At 38.4% G+C, this 21,851-nt stretch overlaps 1 protein-coding gene across 3 annotated transcripts in view; it reads left to right on the top strand.

Moving 5' to 3' along the window:
- Positions 1 to 21,851, top strand: part of Capn7 (calpain 7) — a 45,016-nt gene that overhangs the window by 21,656 nt on the left and 1,509 nt on the right. For 2 of the 3 annotated variants that reach the window (XR_009381307.1, XM_059273894.1), the window contains exons 9-19: positions 21 to 114; positions 3,663 to 3,809; positions 5,535 to 5,641; positions 6,740 to 6,860; positions 10,088 to 10,232; positions 11,100 to 11,199; positions 16,518 to 16,653; positions 17,149 to 17,224; positions 19,161 to 19,306; positions 20,356 to 20,418; positions 20,877 to 21,007. Coding sequence is in view for 2 of the 3 variants with exons in the window: in XM_059273894.1 (XP_059129877.1) it covers positions 21 to 114; positions 3,663 to 3,809; positions 5,535 to 5,641; positions 6,740 to 6,860; positions 10,088 to 10,232; positions 11,100 to 11,199; positions 16,518 to 16,653; positions 17,149 to 17,224; positions 19,161 to 19,306; positions 20,356 to 20,418; positions 20,877 to 21,007 (1,266 nt within the window). In the remaining variant the exon portion in view is untranslated. The remainder of the gene's footprint in view (positions 1 to 20; positions 115 to 3,662; positions 3,810 to 5,534; positions 5,642 to 6,739; positions 6,861 to 10,087; positions 10,233 to 11,099; positions 11,200 to 16,517; positions 16,654 to 17,148; positions 17,225 to 19,160; positions 19,307 to 20,355; positions 20,419 to 20,876; positions 21,008 to 21,851) is intronic. The other variant, XM_059273895.1, reaches the window with a different exon arrangement.

Genomic DNA, 21,851 nt, shown 5'->3' with positions numbered 1-21,851 from the left:
CCCATTTTCCTTTTCAAAAGCATAATTTACCCACAGAATAAGGATGGCGAACCAGAGTACAATCCCTGTGGGAAGTATATGGTAAAACTTCACCTCAATGGTGTCCCAAGAAAGGTGAATGTCTCTTTTTTTTCTTCCAAATCCTATCTCCACCTTCTCTTTCTTCACCTCCTCACCCTTGATTCTCAGAGGGAAATAAACTAAGAAAGATTGACTGTGTAAAGATTTTAAAAGTCAATTCAGTTGATTTGAATGTGTGATATATTGTACACACTACTAACTAGAGAATCATTTGTTAGTATTAAAAATAAAAACAAATATACAATTTTTTAAAGATTTATTTTTTAATTTGTGTGTGTGTTGTTTGTGTGCACACACCACATGTGTGCAGGTGCCTATGGGGGCCAGAAGAGGGTGTCAGATCTCCTGGAGCTGGAGTGACAGGTCCTTGTGAGCTGTCTGACATGAGTACTGGGAACTGAACTCTGGTCCTCTCGGGGAGGAACAAGTTCTTAACCACTGAGCTGTCTCTATAGCCCCCCAAAAATCTTTTCTTATAGATTTTGTTGTTTTGCCCAAATTGTCTTCAGCTGGTCTCAAGTGACCCTCGTGCGTAGCTGGAGCTACATGTACGTGAGTCACTGTACTAAAGTCTTTTTTAAAAAATGGTTTTTAGATACCTTGAGCAAAGTTCTAATAAAGAATTGCTAATGATTAAACTTTTTCATTTGATCTGAATTTTTGTTTGGTTCCTTTTTCTGACAGGATGGGATTAATGTATCCCATTCTGGCCTCACACTTGTAATGCTTCTGCCGCACTCACCTTGGGAACAATGGGAAGCTTTTTTTTTTTTTCCTGTTTTTTGAGACCGGTTTTCTCTGTGTAGCTTTTGGAGCTTATCCTGGAACTTCCTCTGTATCCTTGAACTCACAGAGATCTGCCTGCCTCTGTCTGCCTCCTGAGTGCTGGGTTTAAAGGTGTGCACCACTACCACCCGGTCGGGAAGGCTCTTTAACTCTTTTAATTAAAAGGAAATGGGGATCAACCAAATAGTTTCATGGTAAAGGCACTTCCCTTATAAACCTAGTGGATATGAGGCCAATCCTTTTAACATAAAAGTAGAAGGAGACTGAGAATGACCTCACTCCTGCCTTGCCATGTACTTCCACACATATACATGTATCATGCACATTCACATATAATAATAATAATAATAATAATAATAATAATTTTTAAATTATAAATTAATAAAAGGTTGATGGCACATGGCTTTACTCCCAGCATTCAGGAGACAAAGGCAGGCAGATAGATTTCTTGTGTTTAAGGCCATCCTGGTCTACAGTGAGTTCATGCCACCTAAGACTACATAGTGAGACCCTGACTCAATAAATAGTAAATAAGTTAGTTGATTTAGGAAACCAGATAAACTAAGTCTGTTAGATCAGAAGAGTTGATAAATAATCATAACGCAAATATAAGAAGCCTTTATTTTTCCTTGTGAAATGTATGCAGATTTAAATGACACTGCTTTGCTTCTTTTAGCAGTCTCAACTCCATAATGGGGCCTTCCTTGCATAGTTAGCATTCTCTAGCACCTGTGTATTCCTAGGTCCATGCATCAAATAGAGTGTCACCTGGGAGCTTTTAGAACTGTAGATTTTCAGGCCTGCCTTCAGATGTGCTGCATCAGAGCTGTAATTTTTTTAAAGATTTACTTATTTTTGTTTTATGAATGTGGGTGTTTTGCGTTCATGTGTATTTGTGCACCATGTGTGTGCAGCACCTGAGCAGGCCAGAGAAGGGCTATCAGAGCCTCTAGAGCAGTGGTTCTCCACCTGTGGGGCATGACCCCTTTTCACAAGGGTCACATGTCAGATACCCTGCATATCCGATGTTTACATTACAGTTCATTAACAGTAGCAAAATTACAGTAATGAAGTAGCAATGAAATCATTTTATGGGGAGGGGTCACCACAACATAAGGAACTGTATTAAAGGATCACAGCATTAGGAAGGTTGAAAACCACTGCCCTAGAACTAAAGTTAGACTGTTGTTAGCTGACATGTGGGTACTAGGAATTGAACCTAGGTCCTCTAGAAGAGCAGTCAGTGCTGTTAACCACCAAGCCATCCCGCTTGTCCCCAGAGTCCACATTTTAACAACATTACCTGGTGACTGAGGCTGAATTCATTATTCTAAAGCTCAGTAATACTCAAATCTTAGCGTGCATAGAATTACCTAGGGCCATTGATTACTATGGTTCACCCCCAAGTAAGTATGCTTTGGTAGGGCTGAGGATTGCCTGCTAGGGCCTTGCTCATGGTAAAGCAAAAATTCTGGCTCTAAGCTGTAATTTTTTTTTTTTTTTTTAAGACAAGAGCCTACTAAGTTATAGGTTATTCCTGAACTCACACTTTAACTTGTATAGACCTTGAACTTGTATTCCTGCCTCAGCCTTTGGAATAGCTTAGACTACAGGCCTGTATCACCAGCTCTGGCTCACTTTCTCATTTAGTAGGTCTGGAATGAGACCAGAACTTACCTTTCTAAAAGGCTCAGTGCTAATCCTGATGCTAATATTGTTTGGGAACATTTTAGAATTACTTTGTTTACTTAAAAACTAAACAATTTTGGGAAATATAATAACTTTCTTGTACAAAAGACTCTTTCAGTGTTGAGCATGGTGGCACATACCTATACCTAGCACTCAGGAGGCTGAGACAGGAGGATAGCTAGTTAGAGGCCAGCCTGAGTTACATAGCCTGTCTGAAAAAAAAGTTTTTGAAGTAATAATCTTTTTTTTTTTTTTTTTTTTTTTTTTTTGGTTTTTCAAGACAGGGTTTCTCTGTGTAGCTTTGCCCCTTTCCTGGGACTCACTTGGTAGCCCAGGCTGGCCTCGAACTCACAGAGATCCACCTGCGTCTGCCTCCCGAGTGTTGGGATTAAAGGCGTGCGCCACCACCGCCCGGCTGAAGTAATAATCTTTGTACTATTCTTAGATTAAAATTCTTCTGTTATCCTCATATCTTCCAAATAATTTTTAATATTAATTAGATACCATATCTTTGTGGTATTGCTTGCTCAGTTATTTAAATGTTTTTTTTTTTTTAGCTATAGTTTTTTTGTTTGTTTGTTTGTTTGTTTTTGTTTTTCAAGACAGGGTTTCTCTGTAGCCTTGGCTGTCCTGGAACTCACTCTGTAGACCAGGCTGGCCTTGAACTTACAGAGATCTCCCTGCCTTTGCCTCCCGAGTACTGGAATTAAAGGTGTGCACCACCACTGCCTGGCTTAGCTATGATATTCTACTTTTACAGTCATATATAGTATGAATCTTTTTATAAGATTAGACCCAAAATAGCAAGGCTCTTCTGAAATTTTAAATATAGTGTACGTTCTAGAATCCCTAATAATTTTGATTTTTATATACATACACACACATCTCTCATGTGTAATTATTGGCTTACTTGTCAGTGAGATTAGCTTGTAAAACTGAATAAAGACATTGTATTAAAATGATGAGCATTTTATAAAGCTGTCATTATCTTAATAATAGGTATATTGTGGCTGTTATCGATACAATGCTGTTATTTTTTTTTTTATCTTGAGATGTAAAGATTGTTTTTGTTTCATTTAAGAAAGTTAATGCTCGTCTTTTTTCAGGTAATAATTGATGATCAGTTACCTGTTGATCATAAAGGAGAATTGCTGTGTTCTTATTCCAACAATAAAAGTGAATTATGGGTGTCACTTATAGAGAAAGCATACATGAAAGTTATGGGAGGATATGATTTCCCAGGATCCAACTCAGTAAGTCATGAGTATATGTTACAGACACAGACTTATGCTACCTAATATATTTTAAAGTTGAAAACTTATAGATGTTTTTGTTTATGGGAAAATAAAGCAGATTATCAACCCCTGAGAAATGTGATCAGTTTCCTTATGGATAAGGGTGTATGTTTTCTTATGTACGGATAGCACATTGTGTAAATTATGTATTCAGTAAAGCCTAAAATATATGTGTCTGCTATTACATTGAGATACAGAGCAGTGTGTGTTTCCAGGTCAAAAGGGGTTGGGTCTTATGTATATCTTTAATTGTAAGTTCGGGTATAAGAAATTGCTTTCCAGTCATCATTAATATAACCTGTAAAATTGATCTATGTGCCGGGGTCCATTATTTGCATGAGATAAACTATTAGATTTAAGCCATAAATTTGTCAAATTGACATAAACTTTACATCCTGAAAATAACTAGCCTGTGGCCATAGAAGTGGTCTACCTTGCTTCATTGTGTGTCTGTAATATAACATTTAAAGTCATGTTTTGGGGTTTGTAAAGATTGAGTCAGTGGGTGATAGCATAGCCCTTGGGAGGCTTAGGTAGGATTATTGCAACATTGAGGCCAGACTGGGCTACGTAGTGACTTCAGGAGGAGATATAAGAAGACCCTGTGTGCATAGAAAACATAAATTTTTTAAATTGGTAATCACCCATCATTTGTACTTGATAAGTCTCCTTGCCTAATACTAGTCCTTCTTTACTCTTCAGGATCTTACAATGCAAGGTACTGAATGTCAAGGTCATGCTTAAATGAAATAAATATTAACAGTTTTACTTTCAACCTGCACATTCAGTTACTTTCTTTCAGATACTTTTAGTTTAGCTTTGTAATTGATTGCCTTTTTTTGTTGTTTTTGTTTTTTAGATGGTGTCTCTTTATATAGCCTTGTCTGTCCTAGAACTGATTATATAGACTAGGATGGCCTTGAACTCATAGAGATTTGTCTGCCTCTGCCTCCATCATGCCCACCTAACTGATTTCCTTTTTATTCAGCTTAGAGAAAGAAAGAGTAGGAGTGTGTGTAACATGTTAGAACAGACTGTCTGGTTGTAAAAACTTACTGCATGGTAAATAACTTGTCATCATGGCAGTCTCTGCATTGCATTTCGAGTCTTACCATATTTACCAATAAAATCTTTTATGGGGCTGGATAGATGGCTTAGCCGTTAAGAACACCTGTTGCTTTTGTAGAGGACCTGAGTTCTGTTCCCAGCTCCCAGCTGTCTGTAACTCCAGTTCCAGAGGATCCGATGCCTCTTCTGGCCTCCATGGGCACCAGGCACACATGTGGTGCAGACATGCATGCAGGCAAAATACCCATACACATAAATCTTCTTTAAAAATTCTCTTGAGATCAGAGAGCAGAAAAGCAACTTTGTCTTCAGATTTATGTCTATCAAGATCATTGTGCCAGGGGCTGGAGAGATGGCTCAGAGGTTAAGAGCACTGACTGCTCTTCCAAAGGTCCTGAGTTCAATTCCCAGCAACCACATGGTGGCTCACAACCATCTGTAATGACATCTGGTGCCCTCTTCTGGCCTGCAGTCATACATGCTGTATACGTAATAAATAAATCTTTAAAAAAAAAAAAAAAAAAAAAAAAGATCATTGTGCCAAATCAGTAGCTTTCCTGGGGATTTATTAACAGCCTAAAACACTGACGGTTTGGAATTGTGTTTATATTTCAGAATATTGATCTGCATGCACTGACTGGGTGGATACCAGAAAGGATTGCAATGCATTCAGATAGCCAGACCTTCAGTAAGGATAATTCATTCAGAATGCTTTATCAAAGGTAATTGTGTTTCCCTCCCTCCCTCCCCTGCTCCTTCTGAAGTAACCAAGGCTGTTTAAGGGCATCACGCTATGTTTAGGGTAGAGATTGTAGAAGCTGTCACCTGTAGCTGGAGTTTTCCTGTGTCCCACCCGGTCCGCAGCTGCTTGGACCCAAGTAAATACACAGAGGCTTATATTAATTAAAACTGCTCGGCCATTAGCTCAGGCTAACTACTGACTAGCTCTTACACTTAAACTCAGCCCATTTCTGTTCATCTATGTTGCCAAATGTTCCATGGCTTTACTTGTATGCCATTACATGCTGCTCCCTGGATGGCAGGCTGGCGTCTCCCGACTCATCCTTCCTCTTCCCAGAATTCCCCTTGTCTGCTTGTCCCGCCTGTACTTCCTGCCTGGCTACTAGCCAATCAGTGTTTTATTAAACCAGTGTACAAAAGCATTATCCCACAGCAGTCACCTTTTATTTTTTTCAGAAGTGTGGATGGACCTCCAACTTGTAATTCTCCTGCCTCAGCTTTCTGAGTGCTGGGATCACTTCTGCACACACTCCCTCCAGCAGGAGCAATCACTTTATGTGTGTGTTACCATCAGCCTTAGTTATCCTCAGTCATGGACACAGTTAATCCAAATTTTAGATAATCCAAAGTAATTGAATATGGAATGTGGAATGTGGAAAAACCATTTGCTCCTGCTAAGAACTTATCAAGTCTCAGGGAAGGTGGGAAAAGAAGTCTTGAGAGTTTAAACTGCAAGTGGGCAATTTATATGGAGGTTCGGGGAAATGCTTCAAACTGTAACAAACATAGAGCATCAAAAGTAAGAAGCCCTGTGATTTGGTAAACAAAGCCAAAGCCCTTTGGAGAGATAAATTTGGTAAGGACCTCTGCATCCTTATTTGTAGGCTGAAAATTTAGCACCTGTTCTTCTTCACTGATAGGTTTATGCCTGGGAATTAAGTTTTCCAGGGGAGTGTGTGTGGCAGGGGGAGATGATAATTCATCTGTTAAAAAAGTTTTCACATTGGAAGTTTTCATGAAAGACAATGTGATCTGAGAATGCATCTTCCTCTAACTGCTTGTCTTTGGGGCCTCTGCAGATTTCACAAAGGGGATGTCCTTATCACTGCGTCAACTGGAGTGATGACTGAAGCTGAAGGGGAGAAGTGGGGCCTGGTTCCTACACATGCTTATGCTGTTCTGGATATTAGAGAGTTCAAGGTCAAGCCTTACAGTTTCTTTTATTTTTTTCTTGATTGATAAGCTATTATGGTATCAAAATGATGATCAGACTTTTAGAGCAGTTCTACTAATGTAAGCAGCTTGGCTTCTACTGTTGGAAATTAGGAGATGCAAAGGTGGAAAATGAAATGCAGTATAGACAGTATAGACAGCGACAACAGAACAGAAATTATAGCTTTTCCTTTTCCATAAAAGTTTCCACAGTGAGACTGGTACACAGCTACGAAGGCCCCAGGTGGCGTGTTGGTGTTTTGGGTTAGTCATGGTAGAAAGCTCTAAGGTATATAAGATAGATATCTGTGAAAGTGAACATAGGAAGATGGCTGGAATAAGAGATACCATTGGGTCAGTGTGCACATGCATTTCTCTTCCTTGAAGTCTTTGCATGCTGTCAGGCCTTCTACAATCTTTCTCAGTATGTCCTTGGGCTGAAGTCTTTGTGTGACCTTACTCCTTCTCAGGTTATTGTTATTTTTAAATGAAAAGTTGATAAGTTCTCTGCAGTAGAAGATTCAAGTGCCCTTCCTTAATAGGGCAGAGAGATGTGATCATTCAGCAAAAAACAGTACCCCATTATTTGTTAATTAAACTAAGTGTTAAATTGGCACACAGAAATATTTTATTTAGGCTAGGATATAATTCAAGAAATTTGTGATTTTGTCGTTATGCAGACATGAGAGTGTACTTACAGAAGCCTAGATGGTATGGTCTATTACACAGCTAGGCAATATTGTATCTCTCTGTCTGTCTTGCTCCTAGGGCCTTCAGGAAGAAATAACAGATTAAATCAAACACAAGAGAAAATGGCACAACAGGAGACACAACATGTATGAAGCTGTTGTTAGCTTAAGGCAGCAGCATACAGTTTGACAGTTAAGGCTTTCTTTGAGACAGGGTTTTTCCATGTATCCCAGGCTGGCCTTGAACTCCTAACCCTTCTGCCCAGCCTCCCAAGTACTGGGATTACAGGTACGTGCCACCATGCCTGGTTCTATTTTTTTCTTTTTCAGTAGGAGTATATTCTAAAATAATGATTAAAAAAATACAGGGGGCATATAAACTAGTGCCAGAAGTATTTGTCATTATTAGATACTATGCACTGTACATAATTATATGTGCTGTACTCTTTACAGTTGACTGTACAAGTACAATAGATTTGTTTTCACAAATCTCACAATAAAAGAAAAACAAATTTTAAAAAATGTTTAAAAACATCCAGAATTATGGAGACAGGGGAGGAGGCAAACTAAAGGGCAGCCTGGGCTACATAGTCACCCTGAGATATGTAATAAGACCTTTCAAACAACAAATACATAGTACTTAATAGTAGTGACTGTTATTTATAATATTTTGGCCAGTGATTATGGTGTGTTCAGTTCTAAACAAACAAGCCTCCTAGCTTATTTAGTTACAAATGTGTATAATGCATTGTATGCTGGCATTAGGATGGCTATGGTGTCACTAAGCAGCAAGAATTTTCAGACCCATTATTATCTTATGTGACCACTGTGGTATATAAGCTCCATCACTGGACAAATGCTGTTGTGACACATGATTGTATAGGAAAGAAAGGCAGTCTGAGCCTCCCACAACAGTTAAACTTTAAGTCCTCCACTGGATAATATAGCTGAGTAGCATAGCACTTCTAGTGGACATGAGCTCATAGATTCAATCCTCAATCCTTGGTAAAACTTTATGATCTCAAGGGCTTTATGAATTAGGCAGGATTCCAACCCCAACCATTTTGTATAATATTGTTTATTTCCTTAAACATGGCAGTACAATTGATTCCTTAAAGCAAAAAGTAAAAAAGTTTATGTTAAGTAGGAAAGCCAAAGGGTGTGCTTGTTTTAGAATTGCAATTTTCTACATACAGGAAGTGCTGTGATTAACAGTTACTATCCAGTCCTGAGCTCCTTCTTTTGTTAGAGCCTCCTGTGAGGTTGGTATCAGTGCAGTGTGAAGAATAGTAAGATAGTGGCATGTGATTTAAGTTTGGATAGTGAAACAGCAGCCTTTCTGTTACAAATTAGTGCCATTAGTTCCATAATATTGATTTCTTAACAGTGATTCTGTAAAGATTGAGACATTTTATTGGAGTATATGTAAACAAAATAAGCTATGGCCCAGTAATAGTTTTTTCACTAATAATGTTCCCCTTCAGATTGCAGATGTGAGCATTGTTACCCAACTTGAGCAGATTTTATAACCTGTACTTAATTGAAGCTTGTTTGTGAACCTCAGACTGTCAGAGTTGATCTTTGCCCAAATCTTTGATATGTTAAAATAGAAAGCTTTAACTAGTGTTCTTTAGTTGTGTATAAGTTTGAACCTTTCCTGGGTTTGCCCTTTATTGTGTGTGGTTTTATTTCTGCTATATTTAGTCTTTGAAACACTTACTCAAATCTGATCCCCATCCCACCCCTCTTTTTTTTTTTTTTTTTAAGACAGGGTCTTACTATGTTGTCCTAGCTGGCCTGGAACTCAAGAGATCAGCCTGCCTCTGCCTTTCAAGTGCTGTGATTAAAGGCATATGCCACCATGCCCTGCTAATTTTGACTTTCTTCTAAAATGTTACTATGCCTATAAGACTTTTCACGGTCTTAAAACTACTTACAATCTCTTTTGTGACTTTCATTAATACATTCCTAAAAGTATTTTTTGTGTATGTTTCTATCTAAATGCTTGCATGTTCTGTGATCTTCATTTCCTTTTCCTCTCCTCTTTGATTTCTATGTCTTCTCCTGAAGGGAATAGTACATAGTTTACTCTAAGGCACATCCATGGTCAAGCCCCTTGCTTTTCACTCCACATGAGCCATATAGCCTTTCTTAACCTCTCTTAAGGCTTATCTCCTCTGGAAATAACTAGAATTCATATGTTGCAGCATATGCCAATTTTTTTTTTCTAAAATTCTCTTGCATTTCTTACTCTGTTTTGGGCCCTTTCTGTTTTATTAATAAAAATCCCCAATCATATGCCCTTGAAGTCTGATGCCTAAGATCTGCCTGTGGAAAGTTTAGCAGGAATTGCTACTCCTTTATGCTCTCCTTTTAGAAAGTGTTGATGTGAATTAAGAGTTTATATTTGATAAGTAATCAAAGTTTATTCTAAGAGGATTATAACTAACAATATGGTAAATCTCTTCCAATTTAATATTATCCTTTGTTGTTAATCTTTTTGCTTTCTTTTGTCTTTTAATATAGGGCCTGCGATTTATCCAGTTGAAAAATCCTTGGAGCCATTTACGCTGGAAAGGAAGGTACAGTGAAAATGATGTGAAAAACTGGACCCCAGAATTGCAAAAGTATTTAAACTTTGATCCCCGAACAGCTCAGAAAATAGATAATGGTAAATATCTCTTTGTAACTTTAATACCATTTTGGGAGTGGGAGGGGTGTATGAGTACTGTGTGTGTATGCATATGGAGGTCATAGTTCAACATCAGGTAGCTTCCTCTGTTGCTCTACACCTTTTTGAGAATAAGGTGTCTCATTGAACAAGGAGCTTACTGATTGGCTAGCCAGCAAGACCCCAGGATCTTCCGGTCTTTGCCTCCCCAGCACTGGGAATAGAAACACACACTGGCATGCCCTGCTTTTACACGGGTGCTAGAGATGGAACTCAGGTCCTCATGCTTGTACAGTAAACACTTGATTGACTAAGGCATTTCTCCAGCCTGTACTGACTTATTTTTAGGTATATGTTTTCCTGCGTGTGTGTATATGCACCAGATGTGTACAGTCCCTGCAGAAGTCATAAGAGGACTCCCCTGGAATTAGAGTTACAGATGGGTGTGAGCCATTGTGTGGGTGTTAGGAACCAAATCCAGGTCTTTAAGAGCAGCAAGTACTAATACTCAGCTATCTCTGTAGCTCCTCCAGCCCTTTAATATCATTTCTAATAACCTGTTTTTTCAAGATGAGATGTACCGGTCTCAAGAGTTTTTAATTTTTATTTTATTTTATGTACATAGGTATTTTGCCTGCATGTATATCTGTGCACTATGTGTGTGCTTGGTGACCTGGGAGGCAGATTCCTGAAACTAGAGTGAAAAAGAGTTATGGGCCATCATGTGGGTGCTGGGATTGAATATGGGTCCTCTGCAGAGCAGCCAGGTGCTCTTAACCACTGAGCCTTCTCTCCAGCCCCTTACTTAAGTTATTTATAGTGATAAATAAGATATGTTTTAGATTAACAAAGACATTTAATTTTTAGGAATATTTTGGATTTCCTGGGATGATCTTTGCCAGTATTATGATGTAGTTTATTTGAGTTGGAATCCAGCTCTTTTTAAAGAATCAACTTGCATTCACAGGTAAGTTTTTATACATTTTAGAGTATGAGTATGCTTCATAATATTTTCTTTATTTGAAAGATTTAAAAATTTTAAAATTTATGTGGGGAATGAGAATGAGGTTTTTCACGTGAGTGCCTGGGAAGCCAGAGGAGGATGTTGGATTCTCTGGAGTTGGAGTTACAGGCAGCTGTGAGCCACCCAAAGTGGGTTCTGGAAATTCCCCACATTAAAATTTTCAAATACAATGATCAATTTAGAAGGACTATCAACCCCTCTTTTTGGCATTCCCAGTAGGCATTTTTTTCTGTTACTTTATTACACCAAAAGTTTTTGAAAGGATGAAACAAAAAAGTCCTGATAGCTATGCCTAGCAATGGTGGTACATGCCTTTAATCTCAGCACTTGGGAGGAAGAGGCAGTCAGATCTCCAGCTTTGAGGCCTGCCTGTCTACATAGTGAGTTCCAGGACAGCCAAGGCTACACAGAGAAACCCTGTCTTGAAAAATAATAATTAATTAATTAAAATTCCTGATAGCTTAATTGCATTTGAAACACACCCCTTTTTAAGGTAGTGTTTAAAGTCTAGCTGTGGGTTAGAGAAATGGCTCAGTGTGGGAGACCAGCTTCCACTTTTTCTCCCAGGGTACTCTTGAGGAGGGAGAAGTGAGAAATATTGAGATAGAAATACAGAGGGAGAGAGACAGATAGAAACACAGGATAGCCACGGGAGGGCTTGGATCAAAACCCACCAACCCTTTCTGTCTCTTCTAAATGGCTTTTAAAGGAATGCCAAGGAGGGGAGGAGCAAAAGACCTCCCCCTTAGCACAGCCAAGTGCAGAACATTCCAAACACCTGTTAACCACACATGTGGTCAAGCCATCCCCTAATGATGCCTTGCTGTGTAAAGCAAGCTCAGATCTCACTAGGAAACCTCTGTGGACCCCAACAATTCCCCCTAAATTTTTTAAAGAGCCCCTTAGGCCCCTCAGATAGACTGTGATCTGTCTTAGGTCATTCTCTATGATTATTCTTCCATTACCTGTCATGGAGCTATGCTTTCCATCAAGCATACTCTTTATTAGGCTGGACGCCATCAGGATAAAGTTGCCTGTCTCTAACTCTCAGCCACTGGAAAGAGGGAGCACTGAGCTTAACTTAGCTCTCACCTGGTTCCTATTGAGCTTAAAACCATCCACAGTGATCTCTATAGCTGCCACACCTCCCAGTACAGGAGTAGAGGATGATCAAGATGGCATATATCTTTTTTGGAATAGGTCTTAAGATGTCTATAATAGCCTTAGCTGTGCCAAGCCCCTTTTTAAATCAATAAACTCTTGATGCAAACTGCATCAGATAAACTACTTCAAACTTAAAGATTCCCTTAGTTTTTACAAAACTCTGGTTCATTAACATCAACATAATTCTAGTATAAACATTACATATTTACAACTATCATGACTATTTACTACATATTTACAACTTTAGAAGAAATCTCTTAACTGGACTATTACCACTATACATATTTACAACTCTTTACAAGCTTACTTATTTATACTTCTTATAAACTTATATTCAAGAGGAAACTCTATAGATCTATTTATAAACTTACATTCATAAGGAAACTATTTTACAAACTTTAGCACATATCTAGAAGAGATTTCTTAGAAGAACTATTTACCAAACTTATATTTAAGAGGAAATTCTATACAACTATACAGACATCTAGAAAGAATCTTAACAAAACTAACTTACACTAGCAAGCATCTAGAAGAGATTTAACATTTAGAAGAAGACTTTTTAACATCTGGAAGAGATTTCTTAGCTAAACTATTAACAAGACAAGAAGTATGCAAATCATTTCTAAAGTTCAGAGTTTATAGTCATCTTTGATATTATTCTGAAAGTTTTCCTGACAGTTGGAAACAAGAGCCTAATTTGTCAGTAACTCCCTCAACCCTGGGATTTAGTGAGTGCTGTTGCTATGGAGTTGTAACACTTGTTGCTAGGGGGTTGTAACACTCTTGGGACAATGCCACTCCCCCAAAGTCACCTTTCTCACTAAGCTCTCTCAGCTGTTCTGGAACCTGCAGAGATGCACTAACTAGGGGGTGTTCCTTTACCCAACTCATTGCAGCTCCACTGAGTGCTACAATTCAGACAAATGTTTCTGTTACAGCAAAACTTTCAGTTTGCTCTACTGAAAAGCCTTGCCTCAGGATGAGGGTGAAATTACCATATTGAGCTGCTGTAAAGCTCTTAGAGAAAACTCTCTGTGCTGCTATTAGGCACTATCTTTCTCTTAAAGGAGCCTGCATTGATTTGCTGCTAGTGAGACAAAAGTGGTGTGGCTCCGAGCTCCATTTCTTTTCAGCTTTTCATTGGCACTGACATTCCTCTGTTCCACACCCCTCACCAAACTCTCAGACAGACTGCAAGCTCCTGAGGGTACAAATTTTCCCTCTTTTTAATTTTTTAAAGCTACTTTTTTAAGTTTACCATAATAATTTTTTAATGATGTCAATGTTTCTCTCTTGAATCTTAAGCCCAACTCAATCCCACTAGCCTTTTTCACACCTGAAGCCATCTCCCAATATAAGGACCATTTTTCCCCTTGTTTTCTAAAAGGTTTTAAAATAATTTGTTGATAAACAGTATTAGTGTTTTAACTATCTCCTGAGAGGCAAACTGTTTGTCTGTTCTTAGTTTTTGGGAAGTAAAGCTAAGTTTTCTAGCAGCGCTTTGGGGGAAAAAAACTTCATTTATAGCTGAAAAAAAAACAGTCTTTGTGCAGTACTGCCATTTAGATCTGAAAAGCTACATTTCCCATAGTGCATTTCTCTATATCGGCCTGCTGTTAGACTATATTTCCCATAATTCCTTTTCAGGTCCCTTTACAAGATTTGTTTTTACACTTCTTTTGCTTTTTGCAATGGGAGATTTTTGACTCAAGATTTTTGCTTTTTTACCACCAAAGATCGAGAGATTTCTGTTCTCCCTGAGCTGGCATTGCTAGGTGTTTTTCTTTCCTGATACTGTCCCGGAGCTGAGTTGTACTCACCCACTCGAATATATTAGGGCAGGCACTTTTGTGCTTGAAGCAAAATTTCCTCAGGACTTGCTCTACCGCCTTTACCAGGTTAGTGAAAGAGTGAAAGTACTTAAAATAAACCTTTTTTCATAGCCCTTTCAGATAGATTCTTTCCCAGGTAGATTTTTGTCTTGTCCTAGCTTATTTCCTCCCCAGACACAGAGTCCCTAACGCCGCCGCCACAGCAGCTTGGCTTCACTGCTTCCTCCCAGCCAGCAGCTTCCCCAAGTTGCCCTGTTGGGCTTTCAGTGGCTCTCTGCCTAAACTCTCCCGAGTGTCTATGGCTAGGTTCTAGTTGCAGGGGGATTTCTGGCTGCTGTTTTTACTGGCTTTAAGGAAAGACTAGGAGAGAGGTTTTGCCCTGTTCCAAGAGGTGTGTTTTTGTTTTTTCTGAGAGCAAACCACAGGTGATTTTCTCATAGACGTTACTTCTAGGTAAATTAAAGTTTTGCCCTTGCAGAAAAAGAAATCTGAGAAAGATCTGAAAAGCTTTTTAGTTTTTTAGAGAGAGATATTGCTAAGTTTTTTTTTTTTTTTTTCCCAAGAAAGCTTTTAGTTTTTGAGAGAGAAAGACTACCAAGTTTTCCCAAGACTTTTGTTCTCTAAACTCCTGACTTCATGGCCAAGAGGAAATGGACCCTGTTTGAATAGTGGTGTACAAGTTTTCTCAGGCACTGCTGGTGGAGAGGAAAGTTTTGTCTCTCCCACATACGCCTCAAGGAAAATTCTTTCCTCTACCACTTGGAACTTTTCACAGGCCAAAAGTTTCCATAGGAATCTTTCTTCTGCCCATTTATTCTCCTCTTTGATAGATTTTTTTTCCTCTGATTTTTCCCAGTTTGCATTCCTAGCCCCATAGTTAGAAAATTAAGGACATAGTTCCTCTATCTTGTTGCTTATCTTAAGTTTTCTTTACGCTATATTCCTACATTCTACTTTTTAAAGTTTTTTCTACATTATATTCCAACACTACCTTACATTTTTTTCTTAATTTTTATAGATATAATTTTAAGAGAGAAAGAGAGAAAGAAACCTTAATAGAGAGAAATCTACTCTGCAGCCTCACTAGAGCATCTTTCAGCCCCTTTCACTCCCCAAAATAGATTACCCCACTTTAATTTCCATAATCGGACATGCCCTAACTTCCCAAAGGGCCCTCTAATTCCTCTTTCGCCAAGTCCCTGGTCCCTCTTCCTGGCACCATTTGAGGGAGACCAGCTCTCACTTTTTCTCCCAGGGTACTCTTGAGGAGGGAGAAGTGAGAAATACTGTAAATAGAAATATAGAGGAGAGAGACAGAAACACAGGATAGCCTCGGGAGGGCTTGGATCAAAACCCACCAGCCCCTTCTGTCTCTTCTAAAGGGCTTTTAAAGGAATGCCAAGGAGGGGAGGAGCAACAGATCTCCCCCTAGCACAGCCAAGTGCAGAACATTCCAAACACCTGTTAACCACACATGTGGTCAAGCCATCCTCTGATGCAGCCCTGCTGTGTAAAGCAAGCTCAGATCTCACTAGGAAACCTCTGTGGACCCCAACAGCTCAGCAGTTAAGAGTTCTTGTTGCAGGTTGGAGAGATAGCTCAGTGCTTAAGAGCTGGCTGCTCTTCCAGAGGATCCTGATACAATTTCCAGCACCCACATGGCAGCTCACAACTGTAACCCCAGTCCCAGGAGATCTGACACCTTCACACTAATGTACATAAAATAAAGTTAAATAAATTATAAAAAGAAAATGTTTTTTAAAAAAAAAAAAAAAGAGTTCTTGTTGCTCTTGTAGAGAACCCAGGTTTAATTCCCAGCACCCACATAGTGGCTCACAATCATCTGTTAACTCCAGTTCCAGAAGATCTGATGCTCTCTTCTGAAATCCACAGGCATCAAGCATATATATCATGCACATATATACATGCAGGCCAAACATATAAATTATACATGTAGGCCAAACATTCATGTACATAAAATAAAAAATAAGTAAATATCAAAGAAGATTTATTTATTTATTTATTCATTTACTGTTGGTTTTTGGAGACAGGGTTTCTCTGTGTAGTTTTGGTGCTTGTCCTGGATCTCACTCTGTAGACCAGGGTGGCCTTGAACTCAGAGATCCACCTGGCTCTGCCTCCCAAGTGCTGGGATTAAAGGTGTGCACCACCACTGCCTGGCAAAAGATTTATTAAGATATTTTAAGAAGTTTAGTTGTATAAGAAATTTAATCATTGCTGTCTTTTTGTTGATTTTTCTTTCAGTACTTGGGATGCTAAACAAGGACCTGTGAAAGATGCTTATAGCCTGGCTAACAACCCCCAGTACAAATTGGAGGTGCAGTGTCCACAAGGGGGTGCTGCAGTTTGGGTTTTGCTTAGTAGACACATAACAGACAAGGTAAGGATACCTTCTAATGACATATTCACCACACAGAAATTCTTTCAAATATAATTAACTGTTAGATCCACAGTTATTACTAGCCAGTTCCATTTATATGGGTGGTCTGAAAATAATGTTTTCTCAAGTAAATGATTTTTATCATCAGGTAACTTTCCTTATTCCATAATTTTACATTTAAGTCTTACTCAAACTTCTCTAAAGGAGCAGTTTGCTTTTCAGTGAGTATATGAAGGTTGATACATACTTTAGAAGTTATGAATATTAATATTAGAATATTCTAGAAGGGATTTGGAAAGGTTGGATCATTAGTTTTGATTGTAGAAAGGTTTATTGTAATCTTAATTCATATAGTAGTCATTTATTCAGAAAAGCATGGCTTCTTTAGAAGTTAAGTAGCTGAGTGTTCTTGAAAATGAGTTTACTGAGCATTTAGAATAGGGAACATCTTGAGTCTATTTTCCTAACCACCTTGGGTTGGTTCTCTAATTTTAGGATGACTTTGCAAATAACCGTGAGTTTATCACAATGGTTGTGTACAAGACTGATGGCAAGAAAGTTTATTACCCAGGTAAGTTCTGCTGAGCAGACATTGAAACATTCTTATTTAGATAATTGAGTTGAAAATGAAAGATTTGTATGTAGATGGCATATGGAAATCAATAACAATTATGCTGTTGAACTAATAAAAACCAGTAAAACAGGTTGGGTATTTAGGTCTTGTTTTTAATTTTGAAATTCTTGGAATTTGGGTTTATATGTTCTTGTACATATCATTGGAACTTAATTTCTAGGAGGTGCAAAGGTCTATAAACCACCAAAAAGAGAACAGAGGGAAAATGACATGGCTTGATTTTGTGTTTTAAAAGCATTGAGTTTCTTCTAAGCATTTATTAGTTACAGCCCACAGTGAAGCAGTTTTATTTGAGAAATGATGATGGTTTGAACTTGGGTTGTTGTAGAGTAAGAGAACAGATTTGCATTTCAGTTTCAGTACTATTGTACAGGACTTGCTGAGCTGCTGTAGGGGGACCCTGGAATCCAGGATGATTATAGTTTTTGTGTGTGTGTGTTAGTAAAAGTAAGGTATAGTAGTTAATAAGTTGAGTAAGAACTGGTCAGATTGCAAGGAGGAAGCAGATTATGTTATAAGAGTAAAATCAGATGTTAATTTTTGGCTTGTTAAATTTGAGGCAGTAAGATTTTCAGGTAAGGATGCTAAGTGGGCAATTGATTTTTGAGTAGGGATATGAGGCATGGTAAGGACTTGAGATGCAGATTGATGAGGCAGAGGCATATGGGTAGCATTTTAAGCCTGTACTCTCTAAATCCTTTTTGAAGAGAGCTATAAATAGAGTTGAATGCCCAGGACCTGACCTTTAGGTTCTCATACATCTTGAGGCTGTGCAAAGGAGTTGGTACTATTACTGAAAAACTTGATCAGGATGCTTGATAAAACAATTGACGATACAGTGAGGTTTGATATAACCTAAGCAAAGGATGTATTCCAAGAGAAAAAAGAAAGGACACCTCTATAGGAAACAGCAAGAAGCTGTCTGAGAGGTCAGAAAAGATGCAGTTAGACTTAGCATCTGGTAGTCATTGTTGACCTTGACAAGAACAGGCTGACCTTGACAGGAACAGGCTTAGTCAGAAAGGTAGCTCTAGAGAGGATTGGAATTAGTTGATGTCTACTTTTGTTCAGTCATAGAGGACAATATGAATTCTTCACCATTACACTGGTTATTGACCTTACCAGTCCGTATCTCTCAGTTCTGCAGTTGGCATGACACATGGTCAGTACAAGTCAAACTAGCTATTTTCAAATGCCGATCATTATATAACTAAAAAAAAAAACCCAATTATTTTCCATACATGAAAATTTTATATGGCTTTATAATTTCAAATACATGTATTACCCCTTTTACTTTTAAAACTATAAGTTGTTTTTTAGTTAAACAGTGTTCCCTCTTTTATGTGTAGTGATTTTTCAGGATACTTCCAGGGTTACAGTTTTATTTTCATCACATTAGAACAGGCATTTTTGCTCTCCATTAACAAAAGAATAAACACAGACACGGATTAAAACTTAGCCCATGGGCTGGTGAGATGGCTCAGTGGATAAAGGTGGTGGGTGCCAAGTTTAGGACAACCTGAGTTTCAATCCCTGTCACCTGTATGGTGGAAGGGGAGACTGACTCCCTCAGGTTACCCTCTGACCTCCACTTGTGTGTACACACCCAAATCACTGTTCAAAAAACCCTTTAAAAATCAACCCCACCAAATCATTAGTGAAAGGAAGATTAGTAGTTAAGAGGGACTTTGTTTAAGAAGCTATTTTTAATATCCTCCAAGGTTTATTTAGTTCTAAGTTGGCGGGGGGGGGGGGGGGGAAGCTAAATAGATGTCTTTATATACTTTTTTGTGTCTTTAAAAAAAAATGTTAACCTCAAAAGAAGCTAATCCTGGCTCTGAAATTTTTTTCTGTAAACTCACTGTCTGTGCAGCTGACCCACCTCCATACATTGATGGGATTCGGATCAACAGTCCTCATTACCTGACTAAGATAAAGCTGACCACACCTGGGACTCACACCTTTACCTTAGTGGTTTCTCAGTATGAAAAACAGAACACAATTCATTACACAGTGCGGGTAAGAAATTCACCAGCCATGAACCAACCATGCAGTGACAAAGTACAATAATACAGAGTCTATGACACGTCCTGCGTTATATGTGGGGCTATTTGAGGATTTTTCTTTGAGATACGGTCTTGCTATGTATGGCCTCAAGTTCACTATGTAGCCGAGGCTGGCATTGAATTCATATACTCTGACCTCAGCTTCTAAAGTGCTAGGGAAAAAATTATTTCTGAAAATCATTTTCTGTTTTTATGTGTTTATTAAATAATTAGTGTCCTCTAAAAATGTGAGTTGTACTTCACTTTGAATAACATTTTGAATGGACACATTTTCATAGTGATGGTTTATTCCTGAGATAATGTGGTATATTAGATTAATAAGTGCAATTGACAACTTTCAATAGGGCATGTAGGTGGCAGCACACACCTGTAAATCCCAGAGGCAAGAGGCTCTCAAGTTCAAAGCCAGCTTAAAACCTTGTCTTAAGCCTCCAGAAAACAAAAAACAATTTTGAACTGTTTTTACTTATATTGCTCTCACATTGCTGTGAAGTTCACTGTAATTTTGTTGTACATAGATTTGTTTGTCACATGTAAGAAGTTCAAGTTGATGGATTTTTTTTTTTTATTTTTTTATTTTTTTGGTTTTTCGAGACAGGGTTTCTCTGTGTAGCTTTGCGCCTTTCCTGGAACTCACTTGGTAGCCCAGGCTGGCCTCGAACTCACAGAGATCCGCCTGGCTCTGCCTCCCGAGTGCTGGGATTAAAGGCGTGCGCCACCACCGCCCGGCTAAGTTGATGGATTTTTAATGATAAAAGAGACATTGGGAGCTTCATTCTTCAGTTGCAGAAGCCAAGGCCTGGGAAAACTGTCCTGAGTCATACACAGTGACAGACAGTCAAAACAGGATCCCCTAGTTCCTGGTTACTGAAGTCTGACTTGATCCCGACTAGTATTTTAGCTATAGAATAGATCCAATGTATTCTCTTAATCACTTTGATAAGTTCCTATGATGTTTCTCAGAATAATCTTTGGTGGGCCTTACCATTTTTTTAAATCTAGGTATATTCAGCATGCAGCTTCACTTTTGCGAAGATCCCTTCACCATATACCTTATCAAAACGGGTAAGAAAGTCTGTGGGTTGTAATCTCACTGTTCTTTTTAGCCTTTTAGAAATCCATTTCCTTTCATTCTCTCATTAAAACACTTTCTGGGATATTACAGAAATACAAGGGAACAAATGTTTGTCAGTTTTGGTTAGAATAAAAGATCATCAGTGAGCAACATTGTTTCTGTGGAAATAAAAAACAAGTAATTCTAGAGCAAGGATTAGCATAGCCTTGCTTGTTAGAAATCAAAGAGAATTTGAAAATTTGCAGTGTAGGTAAAATAAATGTGCAGGAGATTCTAGGGAGAATTCCTAGTAGGGAGAACAATTGGTAATTGAGAGAGAGGTGGAGTAGAGTAAAGCAAGCTGGCTGAATGAAGACTTAGACTGTCAGTGACACAGATCAGAGAAACAGATTAAAACCATGGTGGAATCAGAATGTGAAATTTTGTTACGACAAACTTTATTTTATAGATTAATGGAAAGTGGAGTGGTCAGAGTGCCGGAGGATGTGGAAATTTTCAGGAGACTCACAAAAATAATCCCATCTACCAATTCCATATAGATAAGACTGGACCGTTACTGATTGAACTAAGAGGACCAAGGTTTGTGATGAGTAGCTGCCTTTTTTCCTTTCTGTGCTGCACATTGAATTTAGGGCCTTGTTCATGGATGCTAGGCAACCACTCTACCACTGAGCTATGCCCTTATTAACTTAAAATCCTTAGTTTTAAGTTAATGAGGATATATTAAAACTGACCTTAAGGGAACAAAGTTTGGAAACAAATCTGTGCAAACATAGGCAAAGGATTTATGATAATTATGGCATTATAGAGGAGAGGTCAGCCTTCAGTAACTGCTATGGAATTCAGTATCCATGTGTAATAGTAATTTGACCTATCTCACACCAGGCCTAAAAATCAGTTCTAGATTACAGACTAAGTGTTAAAAGTAAACAATAACTTCTAGAACATGATGCAGGTGAATATCTAGTATGAAATGCAGTTCAACATTTTTTTTTGTGATGAGTGAGTCTTGGAATGCCTGCGAGCTGTATACTAACTATTCTTTGAATTTAGATTTTTATTTCAGGGCTTTCGTCTCTTCTGTAGGGTTTTCTGTCAATTACAATGACAATCTTTCATTTAGAAATTTATGTTAAATGATGTCTTATCTTTTGTGTTATTCCCTGGGGAGCCTGTAGTTTAAAAAAAATTTTTTTTAGCCTGGAGTGATGGCACAGTGCCTTTAATTCCAGCACTCAGGTAGCAGAGGCAGAGAGATCTCTGAGTTTGAGGCCAGCTTGATCTACATAGTGAGTTCTGGGACAATCAGGGGTACTTACTGAGACCCTGTCTCAAAAAGCAAAAAGTCCGTTTTAAGGTAAGCTTAATGCATTATTAGTCTTTATGGATTCAATTTCAAAACTAGATAGAAATAGTTTCAGAA

This window comes from Peromyscus eremicus, chromosome 9 (genome assembly GCF_949786415.1).
Source record: "Peromyscus eremicus chromosome 9, PerEre_H2_v1, whole genome shotgun sequence".
Classification (NCBI taxonomy): Eukaryota; Metazoa; Chordata; class Mammalia; order Rodentia; family Cricetidae; genus Peromyscus; species Peromyscus eremicus.
The sequence above is the reverse complement of the archived record's forward strand: the minus strand, read 5'-3'. Positions and strand labels throughout refer to the sequence as shown.